The 26685-nt window shown below is 47.2% G+C and overlaps 1 protein-coding gene across 4 annotated transcripts in view; it reads left to right on the top strand.

Moving 5' to 3' along the window:
* Positions 1-26685, top strand: part of LOC120066520 (tumor protein p53-inducible protein 11-like) — a 131917-nt gene that overhangs the window by 92196 nt on the left and 13036 nt on the right. For 3 of the 4 annotated variants that reach the window (XM_039017946.1, XM_039017948.1, XM_039017945.1), the window contains exon 3: positions 18056-18195. In XM_039017946.1, the coding sequence (XP_038873874.1) occupies positions 18067-18195 (129 nt within the window). In that variant the 5' untranslated portion in view covers positions 18056-18066. Of the gene's footprint in view, positions 1-11494; positions 12036-18055; positions 18196-26685 lie in introns of those variants that run through there. The other variant, XM_039017947.1, reaches the window with a different exon arrangement.

Below are 26685 nucleotides of genomic sequence, written 5' to 3'. Positions count from 1 at the left end.
CCTACCAGAATGGGTTTGTGGGATAGTGGTTTCTCATGTGTTCCTACCAGGATGGGTTTGTGGGATAGTGATTTCTCATGTGTTCCTACCAGAATGGGTTTGTGGGATACCTGAGAGCAGATGAGTTATAGTATAACTACAGAACTCATGTATTTCTGTTGGAGTCTGAACGGGGGGCCCATAAAGCATAGAGAGAAATCATTGATTATTTATCTATGAAGTTAATGCTATCTTTTGCATTTAATCTTTCGTCAGCTTCATTAAATAGCTTTTATAAAAAGCATATTTCACTTGAGGCAGGAATTAGGTGGCAGTGTTTCAATAACAAGAGAAGGATGAGGGTAAGGGTGTAATTGGTATATCCATGAATCACTGTTATTGCCTGATAACATACTATTTCTGCCATTCAGGAAAGGTGCTATTTAATCCCTTCAAGCCCGTCTCTATTATTGGTGACTTATTCATTCCAGCTTGAGTTCCTTTTAATCTCCTTAGTTAGGTGACTGTTCAAGTGGTTTCCAAAGTAATCAGCCTTGATGATATGGCAACCCAACCTCCAGAGAATCATGTCTGGTCACTGTGGTCACCAGCAGTTCTGGATCATGTCTGGTCACTGTGGTCACCGGGAGTTCTGGATCATGTCTGGTCACTGTGGTCACCGGGAGTTCTGGATCATGTCTGGTCACTGTGGTCACCAGGAGTTCTGGATCATGTCTGGTCACTGTGGTCACCGGGAGTTCTGGATCATGTCTGGTCACTGTGGTCACCGGCAGTTCTGGATCATGTCTGGTCACTGTGGTCACCGGCAGTTCTGGATCATGTCTGGTCACTGTGGTCACCGGCAGTTCTGGATCATGTCTGGTCACTGTGGTCACCGGCAGTTCTGGATCATGTCTGGTCACTGTGGTCACCAGCAGTTCTGGATCATGTCTGGTCACTGTGGTCACCGGCAGTTCTGGATCATGTCTGGTCACTGTGGTCACCGGCAGTTCTGGATCATGTCTGGTCACTGTGGTCACCGGCAGTTCTGGATCATGTCTGGTCACTGTGGTCACCGGCAGTTCTGGATCATGTCTGGTCACTGTGGTCACCGGGAGTTCTGGGTCATGTCTGGTCACTGTGGTCACCAGCAGTTCTGGATCATGCCTGGTCACTGTGGTCACCGGGAGTTCTGGGTCATGTCTGGTCACTGTGGTCACCGGCAGGTCTGGGTCATTTCTGGTCACTGTGGTCACTGTGGTCACCAGCAGTTGTGAAATGACATGCTGCTTTCTCACATTCATATCCTTGTCTTGTCTCACTATTTCTGTCATTAGATCCTTGGCTTCTCTACTCTCCTAGCTAGCTAAAAATGTCAATTATTTATCTCATCAAAACTTAGGCTGACCTAGTTAACGTTCCATTCCATGTCTTTGCTTTTCAGGGCTCACTTAAAATGAAACATTTAGCCATATCTCAAGAGGACAGGGGTGTATTCACTAGGAACCGAACTAAACGGAAGCAAACAGAAGCAAACAAAATGAAACAGGGAAGGACCTACCAGAATTTGTCAAAAAAAAAGAAAACTTGCTTTCATTGCAAAACATTTTCCATTTGGAGTAAACTGAGTCTGTTGCAATATGTTTTACAACTTACGTCATGTAATGAATACACCCCTGGTACCTCAGTCCGGTGGTGATGTTCGCTACACCCCTGGTACCTCAGTCCGGTGGTGATGTGCCCTACACCCCCCTGGTACCTCAGTCCGGTGGTGATGTTCGCTACACCCCCCTGGTACCTCAGTCTGGTGGTGATGTTCGCTACACCCCCCTGGTACCTCAGTCCGGTGGTGATGTTCGCTACACCCCCCTGGTACCTCAGTCCGGTGGTGATGTTCGCTACACCCCCCTGGTACCTCAGTCCGGTGGTGATGTGCCCTACACCCCCCTGGTACCTCAGTCCGGTGGTGATGTTCGCTACACCCCCCTGGTACCTCAGTCTGGTGGTGATGTTCGCTACACCCCCCTGGTACCTCAGTCCGGTGGTGATGTTCGCTACACCCCCCTGGTACCTCAGTCCGGTGGTGATGTTCGCTACACCCCCCTGGTACCTCAGTCCGGTGGTGATGTTCGCTACACCCCCCTGGTACCTCAGTCCGGTGGTGATGTTCGCTACACCTCCCTGGTACCTCAGTCCGGTGGTGATGTTCGCTACACCCCCCTGGTACCTCAGTCTGGTGGTGATGTTCGCTACACCCCCCTGGTACCTCAGTCCGGTGGTGATGTTCGCTACACCCCCCTGGTACCTCAGTCCGGTGGTGATGTTCGCTACACCCCCCTGGTACCTCAGTCCGGTGGTGATGTGCCCTACACCCCCCTGGTACCTCAGTCCGGTGGTGATGTTCGCTACACCCCCCTGGTACCTCAGTCCGGTGGTGATGTTCGCTACACCCCCCTGGTACCTCAGTCCGGTGGTGATGTTCGCTACACCCCCCTGGTACCTCAGTCCGGTGGTGATGTTCGCTACACCTCCCTGGTACCTCAGTCCGGTGGTGATGTTCGCTACACCCCCCTGGTACCTCAGTCTGGTGGTGATGTTCGCTACACCCCCCTGGTACCTCAGTCCGGTGGTGATGTTCGCTACACCCCCCTGGTACCTCAGTCCGGTGGTGATGTTCGCTACACCCCCCTGGTACCTCAGTCCGGTGGTGATGTGCCCTACACCCCCCTGGTACCTCAGTCCGGTGGTGATGTTCGCTACACCCCCCTGGTACCTCAGTCTGGTGGTGATGTTCGCTACACCCCCCTGGTACCTCAGTCCGGTGGTGATGTTCGCTACACCCCCCTGGTACCTCAGTCCGGTGGTGATGTTCGCTACACCCCCCTGGTACCTCAGTCCGGTGGTGATGTTCGCTACACCCCCCTGGTACCTCAGTCCGGTGGTGATGTTCGCTACACCTCCCTGGTACCTCAGTCCGGTGGTGATGTTCGCTACACCACCGGAACAAATACCACTCAATATCACACATGCTTTTTCTGTTCTAGAAGACATGCAGGAAGTAACATTTAAAGGGTTAGTTAAACTATCCTTTAATTTCTTACTGACTTTATTGTCCCCGTGGGGACATTTTGTTGCAGTGTCATGTACACGTTTAAATACAAAACAAAATGGACAATACAACTTTCATAACAGTTCCATACCAATAAAACATCTTTAAGTGCAGATTATGAGTTTCCACTTCCTTCCTGACTACGTCTCGGCTTCAGACAGAGGTTGTTCTACAAAACAGCATCAAGAAATTACACCGTTAATTTACCTAAAATTATCATGAAATAACCATCTTCTTGACAGATGAGCTTGAAATGGGCTTTGGTCTAAATGACACAATTACCAAAAAACATACGTTTAGCTTTCTTAAACAATCTATACTTGGTTGATTTAAAAAAAATCAAAGTTAACCATCTGCTTTATTGTTCCTATTTTGTAGTATAGTCCTCTGGTCATGCAAAGCAGACAGGCAGGTAGTCGCTCTCAAAACCCTTTTTGTCCCCCTAAGGGGAGCTCTAGGTAGAGGGAACTCATCCACTCCATAGAGAGCAAAGTCATTTTAATTTAAGATAAAGCATCACTTCAGACACACACACAACAGCCAAGTGAGTCAGCCTGAGGAAAATACCTTTGTTGTCAAGGGGAGTATCAAATGGTGAAGAAGCAGCCATGGCATTCCATTGGCGGTTGCTAGGTAACTGCCTCAGCATCTCTGGTATAGTCAAAGTGGACTGTGTCTTGAGATCGGAGGGAAGGGGGGGGGGGGGTGATACCTAGTCAGTTGCACTGAATACATTCACCTGAAATTTCTTCTGCATTTTAACCCAACCCCTCTGAATCAGAATATGCAAGAGCTTTTATGTGGCGTGTGTTCAGGCGCCTGTGTGTTTGGTGGTCATGGGGTTAGTTCACGTCCCACTAATCTATACATCTGAGGCACGTCCCATTTGCTGCTCTCCCTGATGGGTTCAGGGAACTTAGGTTGTGTCCCATATGGCACCCTATTCCCTATAGGGACGGGTCCCGGAACTATTCGATTTTGTAGCTGAGAAGGTGATCTCTCGCTGACACAGGTTGAGTCCAAAATGGAACCCTATTCTCTATGTAGTGCACTACTTTTGACCAGGGCCCTAAAGAACCCTATTCCCTATGTAGTGCACTACTTTTGACCAGGGCCCTAAAGAACCCTATTCCCTATGTAGTGCACTACTTTTGACCAGGGCCCTAAAGAACCCTATTCCCTATGTAGTGCACTACTTTTGACCAGGGCCCTAAAGAACCCTATTCCCTATGTAGTGCACTACTTTTGACCAGGGCCCTAAAGAACCCTATTCCCTATGTAGTGCACTACTTTTGACCAGGGCCCTAAAGAACCCCATTCCCTATGTAGTGCACTACTTTTGACCAGGGCCCTAAAGAACCCTATTCCCTATGTAGTGCACTACTTTTGACCAGGGCCCTAAAGAACCCTATTCCCTATGTAGTGCACTACTTTTGACCAGGGCCCTAAAGAACCCTATTCCCTATGTAGTGCACTACTTTTGACCAGGGCCCTAAAGAACCCTATTCCCTATGTAGTGCACTGCTTTTGACCAGGGCCCTAAAGAACCCTATTCCCTATGTAGTGCACTGCTTTTGACCAGGGCCCTAAAGAACCCTATTCCCTATGTAGTGCACTGCTTTTGACCAGGGCCCTAAAGAACCCTATTCCCTATGTAGTGCACTGCTTTTGACCAGGGCCCTAAAGAACCCTATTCCCTATGTAGTGCACTACTTTTGACCAGGGCCCTAAAGAACCCTATTCCCTATGTAGTGCACTACTTTTGACCAGGGCCCTAAAGAACCCTATTCCCTATGTAGTGCACTACTTTTGACCAGGGCCCTAAAGAACCCTATTCCCTATGTAGTGCACTACTTTTGACCAGGGCCCTAAAGAACCCTATTCCCTATGTAGTGCACTACTTTTGACCAGGGCCCTAAAGAACCCTATTCCCTATGTAGTGCACTACTTTTGACCAGGGCCCTAAAGAACCCTATTCCCTATGTAGTGCACTACTTTTGACCAGGGCCCTAAAGAACCCTATTCCCTATGTAGTGCACTACTTTTGACCAGGGCCCTAAAGAACCCTATTCCCTATGTAGTGCACTACTTTTGACCAGGGCCCTAAAGAACCCTATTCCCTATGTAGTGCACTACTTTTGACCAGGGCCCTAAAGAACCCTATTCCCTATGTAGTGCACTACTTTTGACCAGGGCCCTAAAGAACCCTATTCCCTATGTAGTGCACTATTTTTGACCAGGGCCCTAAAGAACCCTAAGGCTAATGTTAATTTCTGTTACCAATCCTTTTATGCACTCTGGCCGAAAGGGGTCGGTTCCGTCAGTCTGACACACTCTCTGACCTCACTCGGGGCGTGGCTACTTACTATGTACAGTTTATAAGAGAGAGAGATTCTGTTATACCTCCTAAAATCCCATTCCGATCTCATCAAAAATATGTTCATTTTTCATATACATTAAGGATGGAGACTTCACACCTGTAGTGTAAATACTTTTCAACTTACAGTATTTCCTTTAAAAAAATAAATAATGACATCACAAAATAAAAAACAATATAACTTAAGTTTTCTGTAGATCATCTCCCCACATTCTTATGTTAGAAATATTGTTCCTGTATTTGCTTTAGAAACTGTTAGTTTCGGCAGGAAGACTGTCTGTCTGTTAACAAAGTTTTACTTTATACTAGAAGGGAAAAGAGTCGTCTTCTCCTGTAATTTCCGACAGGGTGTGAGCTGTCGAACCGGCATCAGCTCCCTCCCCCTCTTCTGTGGGTGAGAGAGGTCTGGTTATTCAAATTTTATTTGTCACATGAGGTCGGAGGCCGAGCACTTGCCATACCACACAGTGATGCAACCCGTCAGGATGCTCTCGATGGTGCAGCTGTAGAACCTTTTGAGGATCTGAGGACCTTGCAGTGAAATGCATACTTACAAGCCCTTAAAACCTTTTCTCAATAGGGTGCGCCATTTCGACTTTGTAAAAAATCGTTCCCAAATTAAACTGCCTCGTACTCAATTCTTGCTCGTACAATATGCATATTATTATTACTATTGGATAGAAAACACTCTAGTTTCTAAAACCGTTTGAATTATATCTGTGAGTAAAACAGAACTCATTTTGCAGCAAACTTCCCGACAGGAAGTGAGAAATCTGAAATCGGGCACTCTGTTCCAGGGTCAGTTTATTCATTTGCATGTAATCTATGGGTCGACATGCACTGCATACGCCTTCCCCTAGATGTCAGTAAGCAGTGAGAATTGGAATGGGGTGTCTAGGTAGATCTGAGGCCGTACAACAGCTCTTGGAACCGGGTGTGCAGTCTTTTCAACGTTCGTCATGGCGCAAGACAGACCTCAGGATTGCATTCTGAAAAGCTGTTGTTATAGGCGCTAGATATATCCGGCTCTGATTTTATTCGATATACGTCTTAAAAACATCATAATGTAGTTATTTTAAACCGAGTTATATCAGTATATTGCGATTTTCAGTATTTTTTTTGTGCTGCGTTATGGTGGGTTGGACACGTCTGCGCCACATGGCTAATGTTTGCTGCTAATTCCAAAGTTGAAGACGACAACCGAGCAACGATTATTCTGGACAAAGGACAACTTGCACAAGATTCTGATGGAAGCTCATCAAATAGTAAGAACTATTTATGATGTTAATTCGTATTTCTGTTGAAAAATGTTAAACTATTATTCCGCCATTAATTTCGGTGCGGTCTCGCTTTAACGCACGCTGTATGTCGTAGTAACGTTAATTTTAAAAATCTAACACAGCGGTTGCATTAAGAACTAATGTATCTTTCATTTGCTGTCCAACCTGTATTTTTTAGTCAAGTTTATGATTAGTTATTGATTAGATTAGGTGCCTCTCCCAAGATTTCTCCCGACATTTTGTTTGCATTTTGGCTACTATTCATATTGTATAACCACGATTTGTGCCGCTAAATATGCACATTTTCGAACAAACCATATATGTATTGTGTAATTTGATGTTATAGGACTGTCATCTGATGAAGTTTTGAGAAGGTTAGTGAAAAAATTAATATCTTTTGCTGGTTTATTCGTTATCGCTACTGTTGGCTTGAATCAATGCTGTTGTGTGGTTGGCTATTGTAGTAAGCTAATATAATGCTATATTGTGTTTTCGCTGTAAAACACTTAAAAAATCTGAAATATTGGCTGGATTCACAAGATGTTTGTCTTGAATTTGCTGTACACCGTGTATTTTTCATAAATGTTTTATGATGAGTATTTAGGTATTTCATGTTGGTTTCTGTAGTTATTCTAGCTGCTTTGGTGAGAGTTGTGATGGTGGCTGCAATGTAAAACTATGATTTATACCTGAAATATGCACATTTTTCTAACAAAACATATGCTATACAATAAATCTGTTATAGGACTGTCATCTGATGAAGTTGTTTCTTGGTTAGTGACTATTTATATCTTTATTTGGTCGAATTTGTGATAGCTACCTATGCAGTAAAAAAATTGTGAAAAAAAAAAAGTTGGGTCTTTTGCTATGGTGGTTAGCTAATAGAAATACATATTGTGTTTTCCCTGTAAAACATTTTAAAAATCAGAAATGATGGCTGGATTCACAAGATGTGTATCTTTCATTTGGTGTCTTGGACTTGTGATTTCATGATATTTAGATGCTAGTATTTACTTGTGGCGCTATGCTAGGCTATGCTAGTCAGCTTTTTTACTGATGAGGGTGCTCCCGGATCCGGGATTGTGTGCAAGTAGAAGTTAACCAACAATGCAAATAGTCTGTGTAGCCATTTGATTAGATGTTCAGGAGTCTTATGGCTTGGGGGTAGGAGCTGTTTAGAAGCCTTTTGGACCTAGACTTGGCGTTCCGGTACCGCTTGCCATGCAGTAGCAGAAAGAACAGTCTATGACTAGGGTGGCTGGAGTCTTTGACAATTTTTCTATACCGCCTGGTATAGACGTCCTGGATGGCAGGAAGCTTGGCCCCAGTGATGTACTGGGCCGTTCACACTACTTTCTGTAGGGCCTTGCGGTTGGAGGCCGAGCAGTTTCCATACCAGGCAGTGATACAACCTTTTCAGGATGCTCTCGATGGTGCAGCTGTAGAACCTTTTGAGGATCTGAGGATCCATGTCAAATCTATTCAGTCTCTTGAGGGGGAATAGGTTTTGTTGTGCCCTCTTCACAACTGTCTTGGTGTGCTTGGACCATGTTAGTTTGTTGGTGATGTGGACACCAAGGAACTTGAAGCTCTCAGCCTGCTCCACTGCAGCACCGTCGACGAGAATGGGGGCATGCTCAGTCCTCTTTTTCCTGTAGTCCACAATCATCTTCTTTGTCTTGATCATGTTGAGGGAGAGGTTGTTGTCCTGGCACCACACGGCCAGGTCTCTGACCTCCTCCCTATAGGCTGTCTCGTCGTTGTTGGTGATCAGTCCTATCACTGTTGTGTCATCTGCAAACTTAATCATGGTGTTGGAGACGTGCCTGGTCGTGCAGTCATGAGTGAACAGGGAGTACAGGAGGGGACTGAGTAAGCACCCCAGAGGGGCCCCCGTGTTGAGGATCAACATGGCGGATGTTACCTACCCTTACCACCTGGGGGCCGCCCGTCAGGAAGTCTAGGGTCCAGTTGCAGAGGGAGGTGTTTAGTCCCAGGGTTCTTTAGCTTATTGATGAGCGTTGAGGCCACTATGGTGTTGAACACAGAGCTGTAGTCACTGAATAGCATTCTCACGTAGGTGTTCCTTTTGTCCAGGTGTGAAAGGGCAGTGTTGAGTGCAATAGAGATTGCATCATCTGTGGATCTGTTTGGGCGGTATGCAAATTGGAGTGGGTATAGGGTTTCTGGGATGATGGTGTTGATGCACTTCAAGGCTACAGATGTGAGTGCGACGGGTCGGTAGTGGGCTGAGCAGGGGAATGGGTCATCTTTGTATGCATTTATTTGATTGTTTTTGTACCTGTATCCGCCCCCCCCATTTGAAAAAGAAAAATGTACAAAACTAAATAAGAAAAAAATAGACTAACAGGCCCATTGTGTTCAGAACGACCCAGGATGTGTTCAGAACGACCCAGGTTGTGGGCCTCCCGGGTGGTGCAGTGGTCTAGGGCACTGCATCGCAGCGCCAGCTGTGCCACCAGAGACTCTGGGTTCGCGCCCAGAGTTCTGGGTTCACTCTGGGTTCGCGCCCAATTGTGCGTCGCCGTGGGGCGACGCAAAATTGGCCTAGCCTCGTCCGGGTTAGGGAGGGTTTGGCCGGTAGGGATATCCTTGTCTCATCGCGCACCAGCGACTCCTGTGGCGGGCCGGGCGCAGTGCGCGCTAACCAAGGTGGCCAGGTGCACGGTGTTTCCTCCGACACATTGGTGCGGCTGGCTTCCGGGTTGGAGGTGCGCTGTGTTAAGAAGCAGTGCGGCTTGGTTGGGTTGTGTTTCGGAGGATGCATGGCTTTCGACCTTCGTCTCTCCCGAGCCCGTACGGGAGTTGTAGCGATGAGACAAGATAGTAATTACTAGCAATTGGATACCACGAAATTGGGGAGAAAAAAAAAAAAAGAACGACCCAGGTTGTGACTCCATGTTGTCTTGTAACTGTACGTCTAACACAGCGATCATCAACGTTGATATGGAAAATGTGAAGTGCACATTTGGACTCACGGGTGTTTGCCTCTGCTTATATGACATCAAAGCGATTTATTGTATTCCTCAACGTCTCATCTTTCTAAAATTAATAAAGCCCTCTAAATGTACAGTATTTCCCTAACTCAGACATCAACAAACGCGCAAAAGTTGCCCAATTAGCGGGAGGGACGGGGCCATCTTCTTGTTGCGTGCGGTGCTCAAGTTCAGAACGGCTGTCAGTCGGGCGGGAACCCTCCAGAGCGTGAGGCGGGCGGGAACCCTCCAGAGAGGACGCCCAGACAGAGCTGTGAAGCGGAGACCCTGAGTTCTGACGTCATTTATAGCGTGTTACTGTACAGCCACTACGCTCCAATTTAGGTGCTTATCAGGTCCCAAATCTGCAACTCTCTCTCCTCTGTTCCCCCCTCACTCTCTCTCCTCTGTTCCCCCTCCTCACTCTCTCTCCTCTGTTCCCCCTCCTCACTCTCTCTCCTCTGTTCCCCCTCCTCACTCTCTCTCCTCTGTTCCCCCTCCTCACTCTCTCTCCTCTGTTCCCCCTCCTCACTCTCTCTCCTCTGTTCCCCCTCCTCACTCTCTCTCCTCTGTTCCCCCTCCTCACTCTCTCTCCTCTGTCCCCCCCCCCCTCACTCTCTCTCCTCTCCTTTATCATGTGGGTCTGTTCTTCGTGGTAAACCCTCATCTATTTATGTTCACTAACATATTTCACAGCAGAAGCCTCAACACATGTGATTGAAGAGGCAATGTGTGTCATATTTCCTGTGGTGGGGGGTGTCCTTGTGCTGGTGGTGTACACTACCGTTCAAAAGTTTGGGGTCACTTAGAAATGTCCTTGTTTTTGAAAGAAAAGCAACCAATTTTGTCCATTTAAAAATCACATCAAATTGATCAGGAAGTACATTGTTAATGTTGTTCCCACCCGCCTCACGCTCTGGAGGGTTCCCGCCCGCCTCACGCTCTGGAGGGTTCCCGCCCGCCTCACGCTCTGGAGGGTTCCCGCCCGCCTCACGCTCTGGAGGGTTCCCGCCCGCCTCACGCTCTGGAGGGTTCCCGCCCGCCTCATGCTCTGGAGGGTTCCCGCCCGCCTCACGCTCTGGAGGGTTCCCGCCCGCCTCACGCTCTGGAGGGTTCCCGCCCGCCTCACCCTCTGGAGGGTTCCCGCTCTGCTCAGCCTATCATAATTTCCCTCACCGCCAGGCAGTTAGATTACTAGCTTCTGGCTCAGTACGTTTGTGTAATCAAATCAAACTTTACTTGTCACATGCGCCTTACCGTGAAAGGCTTACTTACAAGCCCTTAACCAACATCCTCTGTGTGTGCAGGTAGATAACTATTTGTGTCATCTTTTCCTTCTTCTCTCTCTCTCTCTTCGCTCCCTTTTTTAATAGATCCCAGCTGGGCGATTTGGCTTTTGTAAAGAAACACAGCAGCTTTTTCTCCTTGTATCTTCGGTGAGGGGTACCCTGTGTCCTTCTAACTGGGTTGATTTTACACTTTCTACAGGAATACACGAGGCCCCTTCTGTGTCTGCTCACAATGCTTTGGGTTTAATCTCCCCAATAGAACACCACTTTGTCTCATCTCAAATGGTACCCTGTCTCCTAAATAGTGCACTATGGGCCCCTGGTCAAAGGGGTAGTCTGTAGTATCTTCATGTTTTTAATGGTTATTATACACACTGGCTATTATTATAATGAGCTCCGCCCATAAACAAGGGACAAACAGGCAGATAACAGCCTAGCTGTCCTTATAGCCCTGCTTTCTGCTTCGAGTCTTCATCGTGGACAGGCAGCCAGCGATCCATAGCCCTGTTCTCTGCATTGAGTCTTCATCATCGTGAACAGGCAGCCAGCGATCCATAGCCCTGCTTTCTGCTTCGAGTCTTCATCGTGAACAGGCAGCCACAGCGATCCATAGCCCTGTTCTCGGCATCGAGTCTTCATCGTGGACAGGCAGCCACAGCGATCCATAGCCCTGTTCTCGGCATCGAGTCTTCATCGTGAACAGGCAGCCAGCGATCCATAGCCCTGTTCTCGGTATCGAGTCTTCATCGTGAACAGGCAGCCAGCGATCCATAGCCCTGTTCTCGGCATCGAGTCTTCATCGTGAACAGGCAGCCAGCGATCCATAGCCCTGTTCTCGGCATCGAGTCTTCATCGTGAACAGGCAGCCAGCGATCCATAGCCCTGTTCTCGGCATCGAGTCTTCATCGTGAACAGGCAGGCAAACACAGGCAGACAGACCGAAGTGGAGAGCCTTTGTTGCCGGGCAGTTCCCACGGTAACGGAGTGACACTGATACATTTTAAAGTGAGTATGCCAAGCAAAGCAACGTTGGTTGCAAAGTTTAACAAACCATTTGCCAATATGCAGAAGTCGACTTTTCACAATTGCCACTGAACATTTTAGTAAAACACATTTATTTAAGGTACAGTGCAGATGCAAAGTTTGGTAACAGAATGACAGAATTTTTTTGGGGTCCCTTGCCGATTATTTGAACAAGGTGGTCTTTCTGCTTTTGTATATGTTAGCCTACCTATTGTATTAAAAAAACGCTTAAATAGAGTAGGCTATAGCCTATGCATGGGTGGAGAAGCATGGGTGGAGAAGCACGGGTAAATTATCTTTCCAAGGAAACTTAATACGTTTGGTTAAGCTACAGTTTACTACATTGCCTGGTAATTAATATTCATCACTCATATTTTGTCTCTGTTTGAAATTCATCCCGCTCCTAAATGGTCTGCTATATGCAAAGCATCTCTTCAAACTACGTCTATCCTATTGGTTGATATAGCCTAATATAATGAGCCTCTGGTCATTTAACCTATTTCTATTGGTCATTTCTGATATTGCGTGTAGAGCGAAATTGCTGGGACCAAGGCTGGCAAGCGAGCGGTGTCACATGTGCCTAAAATAACATTGCTTGTTGGGTTCGGGACCAGTGCCCAGCTCTCCACCCTCTACTGTACTGCATGGTACTGTACTGACCTGTACTCTACTGTACTGTAGTGAACTGTACTGTACTGTACTGTACTCTACTGTACTGCATGGTACTGTACTGACCTGTACTCTACTGTATTGCATGGTACTGTACTGAACTGTACTCTACTGTACTGCATGGTACTGTATTGCATGGTACTGTAGTGTGCTCTAATGTAACTGTGTGGATTGTGTCGACTTCGATTTCCCGTTAAGGCCAATTAAATTGCAGTCAGATTTTTCAGTCACTGTTACCGATTTTTGATAACAGAGCGACACGTTTTAAACACTTAATTCAAAAACAGAATTATAATTTTAAAAGCACTAATTACTTGGCATGTCTACCTTTTTTACTTGTTACTTCATAATCCTCCGCCCGTGAGATACTACAGCGTATCATAAAGATATATTGTGGTGTTTTTTTGATAATAGAATGACCAGACACTAGTCAATATTTCTTAAACTTTTATAAAAGGCAAATAAATTCAGCAAAAATAAATATATATGTTGATTTTAATTCAACATTATGTTTTAGATCTATTTCTAAACCTGAATTTTTTTTGAGTAGATGTTTTTTTTTAAAACCCCTTTTCCATCTGTGTGACTATATATATCAAAGCCTTTTTCTTATTCCTCGTTTTTAGTTTGGGAAATTGTTAAAACGTATCGTTTGCCTTCATTTCCCCCCAAAATATAGACTCTAAGCTTTCACATGTTGGTGCTCATGGGTCCTTTTTCCCCACGGAAATGGTTTGATTCAGATGATGTCATCTAGATTATGGAAGCCGATTTTTTTTTAAATTTTATTTATTTATTATTATTATTATTTTGGGGGGGGGTATTGATCAATAGAATTTGAGTTATGTTTGATCCATAGGGGTTATATTAGTCCTGTTTGTGTAAGAACGATGTGAATCTCACCTTTTTTTTTTTACCTATATCACATTAACCCAACTCAGGGCTCTGTTCTCTCTCCGTTCCTGCATTTTTTTAATCACCACCTATAAATACCCTTTAACGTCATACAGCTGGTGAGGGTAATACAGCTGGGGAGGAAGAGGGCTGTTCTAGGATCAGTTTTTGATCTCATAATGCACGAGATGAACAACACGGCTAAAGAAGACCTGATCCTAGATCAGCATTCTGAGCTTTATGAATACGAGGCCAGCTGTTCTCTGTCTTAGTCTGGATTGATATCATTTGGCCAAATTGGGGGGGGGGGGGGGTGGTAGACTTGTGACGACAGCCCCAGGGTCGGAACCTGACCCAACTAGAGCTTGACCCAACTAGAGCTTGACCCAACTAGAGCTTGACCCAACTAGAGCTTGACCCAACTAGAACTTGACCCAACTAGAACTTGACCCAACTAGAACTTGACCCAACTAGAACTTGACCCAACTAGACATTCAGAGCAGTAGGTAGTGAAAATATCAGCGTGACAGCAGGTCAAGGAATCCCAGAGTCAGCAGGATACATCCGACTTAAGGCCAGACTGCTCAGAACCTATGAAATCAAATATAAGTAAAGTAAAACAATATGATTGATGTAAAAAATATGTATGATGTCCTCTGTGCCCATATGAATAACCCCTATGATGTAACTGCAATGATGAGATAGATGATGTTCTTCTTCTATGTTTTTGTTTTATTATTTCACTGCCATACTGTGTAGGATCTTGTCTAGACATCTTGTCTCAAGAGGACCACAATGGAAATAAATCCCAGACTATATTGTGTGTTATCCTCGATTTTATTCATGTGCATCTATGGTTTTTTCAAGGTTTATGTGCTTTTTTTTTTTTTTTTTTTTTTTTTTTAATAGTCGAATTAATAAACTAAAGTGACTGTGAAATTCATTGAGTGAGGTATAAATCCACCGTTAGTCTGGCAGACTACTGATTATTGTATATAGATTACTGTTGAGTGTGGAAACTAGTGGGACACTTGAGGCTTCCTAGTGAGACCTACTGCATTATTATCACCTGTTTCTCTCACTCACCTGTCTCTCTCACTCACCTGTCTCTCTCACATTATTAACACACTGATAAATTAGTGTAGATTTGTTCCAGACCTGTTTTTGTGTTGACCTTCCGCTCTGTCACATGCTAAACATGTTTGGCATGTCAAGGAGTGGGAATGTTAGCACAGACTGTTACCCAGGCTATGGAAATTGGGGGATGAAAGAGAAGTGTGTTGCTTTGTGCAGCATACTGTCAAGACTCTCAGTGGACAGGAGTTGATGCTGATTCATGTCAAGTGATGCAGGTTAACCTGTCAGGTGTGTGTGAGGACTATGCTTCAGGATATATATACACACACACCGTTGTGTGCAGGCTGGCCTAAGTGGAGTGGTCTGACACAAGCCCACGGGGAGAGGGAGATTTCGTCAAGCAGTGAAGTCTCCGCTCTGTCCTCTTGTCTGCGTCGAAGTAGCTGTCCTTGCCACCATGCTCGACGCAAGGTACGACACAGTAAAGAGGCTCAGAGAGAATGCCACCGAATCGCTTGTTCACAGCCTCCGTGTACTTGTGTACGTTTTAACCCCACGGTCTGTTTGCAGTTTTGTTGAGCAGGCGTTTCAATGCCATGACGCAGGGTATTACGTCTGAGGCAGACGCAGGTCAGTTTATTTCTAAGGTCAGTTGTTCGAATGGAGCTAGGAGTGTTTGAAATGGCAGTGGCGGTATGAGCACCAGCACGTTCTTGAGCAATACGGCTTTCCTCAGGTCTAAATCCTCGTAGACCCACTGTGCTGTCAGACTCAGCATGCTCATGGGGCTGACAACGCTGGTCCAAATGTCAAGTCGTGAAGCTCATGGATGTGAGTTTTCAACAATACTGTGTAACTCCGGTAGGGCAACATCTGAAAAATAGTGTGTACCGGGCCTCGACCAGTCGGTCGAAAGCCAACATCATCCACAACAGAGGACGGTTGATTGTCAAGGGCAATGAATCTATTATCTTGGCGTTAATCGATTTCACCTTTTTTTGTTTTTGTTGTCGTCGTCTCGCTGCAATTGTCTGACCTTTTCAAATGACGGCTCGACTTCAACTTTAGTTGTTGGAAGTGTGCGCTTGGTATTTTTCTGCTTTTCTGTGTAGCGCTTTATTTTTTGTGGCGTCATTACGTCATCTACCTACGTTATATATAGGTATGTACCTCATCTACCTACGTTATATAGGTAGGTGCGTCAGCTTTGACATCGGTTTTGCACATCGGCGTTAAACTAGACATCGGGCCGATGCAGATGCTGGTATTTTTAGCTGATATCGTCTGATACCGATATATCGTACATCCCTAGTTGACATTTTTAAACATCTTTCCATATATAAACACACACCCTACGTGTGTTTGAGTAAAATCAACTACATATGCACAGCGCTTGTCTGATACTTCAAGCACACGGTTTGATTATATAATTAAGACACCCAAATTACTCCGCACGATGGTCACACTGTTAAAAACAATTACAGCGAGTGACTGGCGAACAATGTCTCTCTCTCTCTCCTCCCTACTACAGCGAGTGACTGGCGAACAATGTCTCTCTCTCTCCTCCCTACTACAGCGAGTGACTGGCGAACAATGTCTCTCTCTCTCCTCCCTACTACAGCGAGTGACTGGCGAACAATGTCTCTCTCTCTCCTCCCTACTACAGTGAGTGACTGGCGAACAATGTCTCTCTCTCTCCTCCCTACTACAGCGAGTGACTGGCGAACAATGTCTCTCTCTCTCCTCCCTACTACAGCGAGTGACTGGCGAACAATGTCTCTCTCTCTCCTCCCTACTACAGCGAGTGACTGGCGAACAATGTCTCTCTCTCTCCTCCCTACTACAGCGAGTGACTGGCGAACAATGTCTCTCTCTCTCCTCCCTACTACAGCGAGTGACTGGCGAACAATGTCTCTCTCTCTCCTCCCTACTACAGCGAGTGACTGGCGAACAATGTCTCTCTCTCTCCTCCCTACTACAGCGAGTGACTGGCGAACAATGTCTCTCTCTCTCCTCCCTACTACAGCGAGTGACTGGCGAACAATGTCTCTCTCTCTCCTCCCTACTACAGCGAGTGACTGGCGAACAATGTCTCTCTCTCTCCTCCCTACTACAGCGAGAGACTGGCGAACAATGTCTCTCTCTCTCCTCCCTACTACAGCGAGTGACTGGCGAACAATGTCTCTCTCTCTCCTCCCTACTACAGCGAGTGCCTGTGTGACTGGCGAACAATGTCTCTCTCTCTCCTCCCTACTACAGCGAGGGATTGTTGTGCTGCCTGTGCTGAAGCTGCGACATCATTTCAGCCATTTTTTGTTTCTTGTTTCTGACCTGAAAAGTTCTGTAACCAAAATCCCTAATATTTGTTTACGAAAAACATTCAATTTTCCCTCAACCCTTGCTCTCTCTCTACGATAAACATGTACGCATCGCATGCATCTGACCAATAGGGCCTGACCGATTAGCCTATGATAATCACATCAATAAGTTGGTTATAACAAACTCCGAGCACCGTAACACGTGACCGCAAAATGGATGTGGAAATGGAAACGGGAAATGGAAACGGGAAATGGAAACGGGAAATGTTTACTGGTTGTTCAGGAGGGAAAGGGAAAGTCATATCTGTGGAAGACTTTTGACTTACAGGGCCGGGACTGCCTGTGTCTGCAGTGGACCGGGTCGGGACTGCCTGTGTCTGCAGTGGACCGGGTCGGGACTGCCTGTGTCTGCAGTGGACCGGGTCGGCACTGCCTGCGTCTGCAGTGGACCGGGTCGGCACTGCCTGCGTCTGCAGTGGACCGGGTCGGCACTGCCTGCGTCTGCAGTGGACCGGGTCGGCACTGCCTGCGTCTGCAGTGGATAACCCACAGTAGTCCTACCTAATGTTACATAGTAGCGGTGTGCATAAGATGCTGTACTCCCCCTATGGTACTGTTATTAATACAGTCTGGCCAGTAACGGGGGTTACTGCGGTCTGGCCAGTAACGGGGGTTACTGCGGTCTGGCCAGTAACGGGGGTTACTGCGGTCTGGCCAGTAACGGGGGTTACTGCGGTCTGGCCAGTAACGGGGGTTACTGCGGTCTGGGCCGTAACGGGGTGTACTGCGGTCTGGGCCGTAACGGGGTGTACTGCGGTCTGGCCAGTAACGGGGGTTACTGCGGTCTGGCCAGTAACGGGGGTTACTGCGGTCTGGCCAGTAACGGGGTGTACATCTCCATCTCTCCACCCTCTCCCTCTCTACCTTGATTTTTCACAGGATTGTTCTGCATCGAAGGACCATGCAACCTAAGAGCTTTTGTATTCACTCCGTAGTTGCTAAACGTGTCTGTCTCTCTCTCTCTCTCGGTCTCTCTCGCTCCAGGTTATTGTGCCATGGCCTCTAAGCCACATCCTCCTCTAATGAAGAAACACAGTCAGTCAGATCTGGTGAGCCGGCTGAAGACCAGGAAGATACTGGGGGTCGGAGGAGAGGACGACGACGGAGAGGTGCATAGGTCGAAGGTCGGTATCATTTTTATATCCTAAATACACAGAAAAGGTGTGCGTTTGCTCATTGGCCATCATGGTGAATCAATCATGGGCTTGGTGCCCATTGACTGGAGAAAGATTCTACATGGTTGAATCCATTAGAAGTAGTGTGTAAGTGGATAGAATGGAGATATCGACGGGCTTTTAAAACTGAGTTCATTGATTATTACCCATCATGCAACATGACCGCTCAATCACACTGGCACGCTATTGTGAAGGTAATCGTTCCTAATAAACCATTATGTTCATTTAAGATAATCTATAGTGCTTCCACGTCTTGAGTAATATCGGTTTCTTGATTACTTGCTTATTGCAGCACAATGCACTGAATGCTAACATGTCATCACTCTCTGTCCTTCGTATTGCCTTGGCAGTCAATACATTGGCCCACCACTCACTTTGTTCTGTTGTGTTTACTGTCATCCCTATTACAATCCAGTGAATGTTGATCTGTAGTAGACCTTCCGCCTGCCTGCCTGCTGAGATGCTCAGTCCTCTGATATCCTGTCTCGCCCCTCTTCCCTTCCCTCACGTTCCCTCTGCCCTCTCCTCACTCTTCCCTTCCCTCACGTTCCCTCTGCCCTCACATTCCCTCTCTTTCGCCCGTCTTCCCTTCCCTCACGTTCCCTCTGCCCTCTCCTCACTCTTCCCTTCCCTCACGTTCCCTTCCCTCACATTCCCTCTCTTTCGCCCCTCTTCCCTTCCCTCACGTTCCCTCTGCCCTCTCCTCACTCTTCCCTTCCCTCACGTTCCCTTCCCTCACATTCCCTCTCTTTCGCTCCTCTTCCCTTACCTCACGTTCCCTCTCTCACCCCTCTTCCCTTCCCTCACATTCCCTCTCTTTCGCTCCTCTTCCCTTACCTCACGTTCCCTCTCTCACCCCTCTTCCCTTCCCTCACGTTCCCTCTCTCACCCCTCTTCCCTTCCCTCACGTTCCCTCTCTCACCCCTCTTCCCTTCCCTCACGTTCCCCCTCTCGCCCCTCTTCCCTTCCCTCACGTTCCCTGCCCCTTGCCTCTCTCACTCACTTACTCAGTCACACAGATGCTTAGTGAGAGAGACAGATATTAGAGGTACACAACAGTCACTCAGTTCTACTGGAGACACACGATGCCAAGAGTGTGTACAGCTGTCATCAAGGCAAAGGGTGGCTACTTTGAAGAATTTCAAATATAGAATATATTTTGGTTTGTGTATAACACTTTTTTTGGTTACTACATGATTCCATATGTGTTATTTCATAGTGTTGATGTCTTCACTATTATTCTACAATGTAGAAAATAGTACAAAGAAAAACCCTTGAAGGAGTAGGTGTGTCAACTTTTGACTGGTACTGTATATTAGGACGAGGTCGATTTAACAGCATTCTTACATAGGTATTTATCTTGTTCAGGTGAGAGAGGGCGGGGTACAGTGCAATGGTGATAGCGGTATGTGAATTGAAGTGGGTCTAGGGTGTCAGGTAAGGTGGAGGTGATGTGATCCTTGACTAGTCTCTCAAAGCACTTCATGATGACAGAAGTGAGTGCTACGGGGCGATAGTCATTTAGTTCAGTTATCTTCACTGTCTAAGTTACATGAACAGTAGAGGACATCTTGATACAAGTGGGGACAACAGACTGGGATATGGAGAGTTAACTCTGTTAACACTCCAGCCAGCTGGTCTTCACATGCTCTGAGGACCCGGCTTGGGATGCCGTCTGGGCCGGCGAGGGTTAACACGCTTAGAGCACACAGTCCTTGTGAGTGGCTGCGTCGGCGGCTCCATGCTGTTTTCCTCGGGAGAAGGTGTTCTGCTGTTTCCGGGAGCGAGGCGTCGATGCCCGTTGTGGCTTTTCCCTTTTTATAATCCGTGATTGTCTGGAGTCCCTGACACACAGTCCTCGTGTCTGAGCCGTTCAATTGGATACACAACACTAATACTGTACAGACTAGCCAAAGCTACTGCTACAATAATTAGTTGACACCATTTTGTATACATCTGGCCCTTCCTTGGACACTGTGCTAACTAAACTCCAAACGAGTTTCAATGCCATACAACACTCCTGCCGTGGCCTCCAACTGCTCTTAAACGCTAGTAAAACCAAATGCATGCTTTTCAACCGTTCGCTGCCCGCACCCGCCCGCCCGACTAGCATCACTACTCTGGACGGTTCTGACCTAGAATATGTGGACAACTATAAATACCTAGGTGTCTGGTTAGACTGTAAACTCTCCTTCCAGACTCATATTAAACATTTCCAATCCAAAATCAAATCTAGAATCGTCTTTCTATTTCGCAACAAAGCCTCCTTCACTCACGCCGCCAAACTTACCCTAGTAAAACTGACTATCCTACCGATCCTCGACTTTGGCGACGTCATTTACAAAATAGCTTCCAATACTCTACTCAGCAAACTGGATGTAGTCTATCACAGCGCCATCCGTTTTGTTACCAAATCACCTTATACCACCCACCACTGCGACCTGTATGCTCTAGTTGGCTGGACCTCGCTACATATTCGTCGCCAGACCCACTGGCTCCAGGTCATCTATAAGTCTATGCTAGGTAAAGCTCCGCCAACACCTCATTTGGCCGCCTTTCCTTCCAGTTCTCTGCTGCCAGTGACTGGAACGAATTGCAAAAATTGCTGAAGTTGGAGACTTATTTCCCTCACCAACTTTAAACATCAACTATCTGAGCAGCTAACCCAATCGCTGCAGCTGTACATAGTCCATCTGTAAATAGCCCACCCAATCTACCTACCTCATCCCCATACTGTTTTTATTTTATTTACTTTTCTGTTCTTTTGCACACCAGTATCTCTACTTGCACATCATCATCTGCTCATTTATCACTCCAGTGTTAATCTGCTAAATTGTAATTATTCGCTCCAATGGCCTATTTATTGCCTCATGCCTTTTGCACACACTATATATAGACTTTCTTTTTTCTACTGTGTCATTGACTTGTTTATTGTGTTACTGGCTTGTTTATTGTTTACTCCATGTGTAACTCTGTGTTGTTGTTTGTGTCACACTGCTTTGCTTTATCTTGGCCAGGTCGCAGTTGTAAATGAGGACTTGTTCTCAACTAGCCTACCTGGTTAAATAAAGGTGAAATAAACATTTGGGGTGGGGGGGTGGTGTGGGATTATTTAAGATACTCTTTGAAGAGGTGTAGGGTTTCAGATGTTTTCAGAAGACGGGACAGGGACTCTGCTGTCCTAGCTTCAGGGGGAAGACGGGGCAGGGATTCTGCTGTCCTAGCTTCAGGGGGAAGACGGGGCAGGGATTCTGCTGTCCTAGCTTCAGGGGGAAGACGGGGCAGGGATTCTGCTGTCCTAGCTTCAGGGGGAAGACGGGGCAGGGACTCTGCTGTCCTAGCTTCAGGGGGAAGACGGGGCAGGGACTCTGCTGTCCTAGCTTCAGGGGGAAGACGGGGCAGGGATTCTGCTGTCCTAGCTTCAGGGGGAAGACGGGGCAGGGACTCTGCTGTCCTAGCTTCAGGGGGAAGACGGGGCAGGGACTCTGCTGTCCTAGCTTCAGGGGGAAGCTGGTTCCACCATTGTGTTGCCAGAACAGAGACGTGCTTTGGCTGGTCTGAGAGGGAGCTGCCCTCTTGAGCATAGCCTCAAGGTAAGGTGGAGGCAGTTCCTCTTGCTGCTCTGTAGGTAAGCACCATGGTCTTGTAGTGAATGTGAGCTTTGACTGGAAGCCAGTGGAGTGTGAGGAGGAGTGTGAGGAGGAGAAGTGGGGTGATCAGCTATATAAACATTTGACTTATAAGAAAGAAGAATTAGTTTCTTAACGTAATTTTTCTGCTCGTCTGCCAGTGTTAATTATCCATCTCCCCCGGAGGAGAAAATAAAATGTTATTGGAATTACAAGTAATTGCTTTGTTATCTGTAGACTAGCAAACACAGGAAATGAAATGGTGGTGTTTTTGTTTCAGTTGAGTTGCCGTAAGCACCTCATCAGCCTCCGCTCAGACAACAACACCCCTGGGAGATCACAATCACATTACAAAAAGAGAGCGGGAGGTTGGCGTGGCGGACGGTTTCGTCTTAGGACGTGTGCACACACACACGTGCACACACACACGCACACGCACACACACACTTCGTCCTTGTAAACAAAGGAGGGAAGTCGTCCGGCTGTTACCCGCTGCCCTTCTGTTTCCTGCCCTTCCCGTGCTCTGAAACAAACAATTTACTTAGGCCAGTGATATTGTCCCCCGGCCTTGAGCCACATCTTGTCTGCTGTAAAGCACTCTCTCTGACGCCTGTGGTGCTGGGAGGGAATACTATGCAATGGTTCTAGCATGAAGACCGATACATCCTTCTGTAAGTGTAGGCTACGGACCGGATCACAATGAGCTGAACAATGACGTCGTTACAACTGTGATTTGTACCAGGATGGTCATTGAGTTGTGCGTTATTTGCCAAGGCTGAAAGATGCGGAGCGGGGAATGAGAATTTTAATGGTCTGAAGAGAGCTCAAGGGCTGTGGGATATCCTGTTCATCATTATTTCAACTCTGCCTGGATGCTGCCTGGCTTTGTCTCTTAGTGATTTGGTGTCAAAGCATATCAGTTTAGATTACCGTATGCTCCTCTCTCCTCACATGGTGTATTTCTTCCTTTTCCTGTCCCATTTCTCTTCCCTTCCTCCCGTTTCTTCTCTCATTTCTCTTCCCCTCCTCCCGTTTCTTCTCTAATTTCTCTTCCCCTCCTCGCATTTCTTCTCTCATTTCTCTTCCCCTCCTCGCATTTCTCCTCTCATTTCTCTTCCCCTCCTCCCATTTCTCCCGTTTCTCCTCCTCCCGTTTCTCCTTTTTCTCCCGTTTCTCCTCCCGTTTCTCCTCCCGTTTCTCCTCCCGTTTCTCCTCCCGTTTCTCCTCCCGTTTCTCCTCCCGTTTCTCCTCCTTCTCCCGTTTCTCCTCCTCCTCCCGTTTCTCCTCCTCCTCCCGTTTCTCCTCCTTCTCCCGTTTCTCCTCCTCCTCCCATTTCTCCTCCTCCCGTTTCTCCTCCTCCTGTTTCTCCTCCTCGCGTTTCTCATTCTCCCGTTTCTTCTCCTCGCGTTTCTCATTCTCCCGTTTCTTCTCCTCCTCCCGTTTCTCTTTCTCCTCCCATTTCTCCTTCTTCTTTTTCTCCCGTTTCTCCTTTTTCTCCCGTTTCTCCAGTTTCTCCTCCTCCCGTTTCTCCTTTTTCTCCCGTTCTCCTCCCGTTTCTCCTTCTCCTCCCATTTCTCCTTCTCCTCCCGTTTCTCCTCCTCCTCCCGTTTCTTCTCCTCCCGTTTCTCCCATTCTCCTCCCGTTTCTCCCATTCTCCTCCCGTTTCTCCCATTCTCCTCCCGTTTCTCCTTCTCCTCCCGTTTCTCCTTCTCCTCCCGTTTCTCCTTCTCCTCCCGTTTCTCCTCCTCCCGTTTCTCCTCCTCCCGTTTCTCCTTCTCCTCCCGTTTCTCCTTCTCCTCCCGTTTCTCCTCCTCCCGTTTCTCTTCCCTCAGCCAAGTCCTTTGCTTTTTCTCTTGTTATATATTTCTCAAGCCAGTTCTAAAGCCATACTATTAGATAACACAGGCATGTGTATGCTATGCTTAGGCTCGTGTTAAGGTGGAGATTCTGGTGTGCAGCCAGTCCTATCTCCTGTCTTAAAGAGATAGTCTGGTACTTTTGTATACTTTTTAGCCAGTAGTTCTATAAGTAGCGCTCACGAGCCAAAAGTTGTCCCTGAAAAATTGTGAACTACGTCACATATGAGCAGATATGAGCACCACGTCATTTCTCTCGCTCTGCAGTGTGTGCATCTTGCTAGCTGTCACTCAAATGGCGAGGCGGCTGAAGCTCATTGGCTAGAACTTTAATTGCTCGGGGGCTGACCCGAATGGCACAGCTTCCAGAAAAGCAGTCGCTTTCGAACGATGGATTTCTAGGCTCATTGAGATATGCCGTTTTTAAAAGATTTTTACCAGCTCAGTCAGGTTAAAACCGGTGATTTTCCAAGTACCCCAAAACCTGCCACAGACACAGAGAGCCAACCAGGCAGGGTTGACTAGACGGTGAAAAACAGTGGTCGTGGCTGGAGCGTAGAGATTAGGGCTGTCTGTACAGTCTGCCTCTTTTTATCTTTCCGCTGCAATTTAGACTCCTTATTTTTCCCATTTCCTCCCTCTGTTATTTTGTGATTTGGGCATCATCAACATCCCAAAATAGATGGCCATGAAGCCACTTCAGTCCTTCTCATCTGCCTTACATTGTGTATTTGTGCCATTGTGCCTATTGTCATTGAGAATTCCAGGAGATTCTGGAGAGGTTATCAGTTCTCCAGAGACGTTACTGTAATGTAAAGTCACGTCTCGAACAACGCTTCCTCTCGAGGTAGTGCACGACACGCGCCTGACAGTTGCCCCCCCTCTAAGAAGGGCAGTGGAAACACAATTGTCTTTTTTGAGCTCAACATTCATACCGTAAAAATACTAATAGTGGAGCAATGTTTTTGAAACAGCTGAAATTTTATAGACATTCATTATATTTCAGACATGTTTTATTGAGTTTCCACCTGAAATTGCGAGAAGGGTGTGATTACGGACCACAATTTGGGGCGTTCCTTTAATCCCAGCCCCTGTGTTAATCCCAGCCCCTGTGTTAATCCCAGACCCTGTCCCCATAGGAAGCCTATTGCTTCTTGCCAGGCAGTCATTGTAAATAAGCGTTTGGTCTTAATTGACTTGAATGGTTAAATAAAGGCTAAATAAATAAAAAAATCAGCGTTTGCAGGAAGCCCTTTTTTTAATACTTCTATTGGTCCATTTTTATGTTAAGACTCTGGTAAACAGGCGGGAGGCGGGGGTTGACACCATAACTTTGGATGCCAACCGCTGATTAACCCCACAGAAGGGGTGGGGGCTCTCTCTCTAGTCTCTCTCTCTCTCTCTAGTCTCTCTCTCTCTCTCTAGTCTCTCTCTCTCTCTCTAGTCTCTCTCTCTCTCTCTAGTCTCTCTCTCTCTCTCTAGTCTCTCTCTCTCTCTCGTGGAGTCTCTCTCTCTCTCGTGGAGTCTCTCTCTCTCTCTCGTGGAGTCTCTCTCTCTCTCTCGTGGAGTCTCTCTCTCTCTCTCGTGGAGTCTCTCTCTCTCTCTCGTGGAGTCTCTCTCTCTCTCTCGTGGAGTCTCTCTCTCTCTCTCGTGGAGTCTCTCTCTCTCTCTCGTGGAGTCTCTCTCTCTCTCTCGTGGAGTCTCTCTCTCTCTCTCGTGGAGTCTCTCTCTCTCTCTCGTGGAGTCTCTCTCTCTCTCTCTCTCTCTCTCGTGGAGTCTCTCTCTCTCTCTCTCTCTCGTGGAGTCTCTCTCTCTCTCTCTCGTGGTCTCTCTCTCTCTCTCTCGTGGTCTCTCTCTCTCTCTCTCGTGGTCTCTCTCTCTCTCTCTCGTGGTCTCTCTCTCTCTCTCTCTCTCTCTCTCTCTCTCTCTCTCTCTCTCTCTCTCTCTCTCTCTCTCTCTCTCGTGGAGTCTCTCTCTCTCTCTCTCTCGTGGAGTCTCTCTCTCTCTCTCTCTCTCTCTCGTGGAGTCTCTCTCTCTCTCTCTCTCGTGGAGTCTCTCTCTCTCTCTCTCTCTCTCTCTCGTGGAGTCTCTCTCTCTCTCTCTCTCTCTCGTGGAGTCTCTCTCTCTCTCTCGTGGAGTCTCTCTCTCTCTCTCTCTCTCTCTCGTGGAGTCTCTCTCTCTCTCTCTCTCTCTCTCGTGGAGTCTCTCTCTCTCTCTCTCTCTCTCTCGTGGAGTCTCTCTCTCTCTCTCTCTCTCTCTCGTGGAGTCTCTCTCTCTCTCTCTCTCTCTCTCGTGGAGTCTCTCTCTCTGTCTCTCTCTCTCTGTAGAGTCTCTCTCTCTCTCTCTCTCTCTCTCGTAGAGTCTCTCTCTCTGTAGAGTCTCTCTCTCTCTCTCGTGGAGTCTCTCTCTCTCTCTCGTGGAGTCTCTCTCTCTCTCTCTCGTGGAGTCTCTCTCTCTCTCTCTCGTGGAGTCTCTCTCTCTCTCTCGTGGAGTCTCTCTCTCTCTCTCTCGTGGTCTCTCTCTCTCTCTCTCGTGGTCTCTCTCTCTCTCTCTCGTGGTCTCTCTCTCTCTCTCGTCTCTCTCTCTCTCTCTCTCTCTCTCGTCTCTCTCTCTCTCTCTCTCTCTCTCTCTCGTGGAGTCTCTCTCTCTCTCTCTCTCGTGGAGTCTCTCTCTCTCTCTCTCTCTCTCTCGTGGAGTCTCTCTCTCTCTCTCTCTCTCTCTCTCGTGGAGTCTCTCTCTCTCTCTCTCTCTCGTGGAGTCTCTCTCTCTCTCGTGGAGTCTCTCTCTCTCTCTCTCTCTCTCTCTCTCTCTCTCTCTGTAGAGTCTCTCTCTCTCTCTCTCTCTGTAGAGTCTCTCTCTCTCTCTCTCTCTGTAGAGTCTCTCTCTCTGTAAAGTCTCTCTCTCTGTAGAGTCTCTCTCTCTGTAGAGTCTCTCTCTCTGTAGAGTCTCTCTCT

The sequence above is a fragment of the Salvelinus namaycush genome, chromosome 21 (genome assembly GCF_016432855.1).
Source record: "Salvelinus namaycush isolate Seneca chromosome 21, SaNama_1.0, whole genome shotgun sequence".
Taxonomy (NCBI): Eukaryota; Metazoa; Chordata; class Actinopteri; order Salmoniformes; family Salmonidae; genus Salvelinus; species Salvelinus namaycush.
This window is presented reverse-complemented; position numbering and strand designations above follow the sequence as displayed.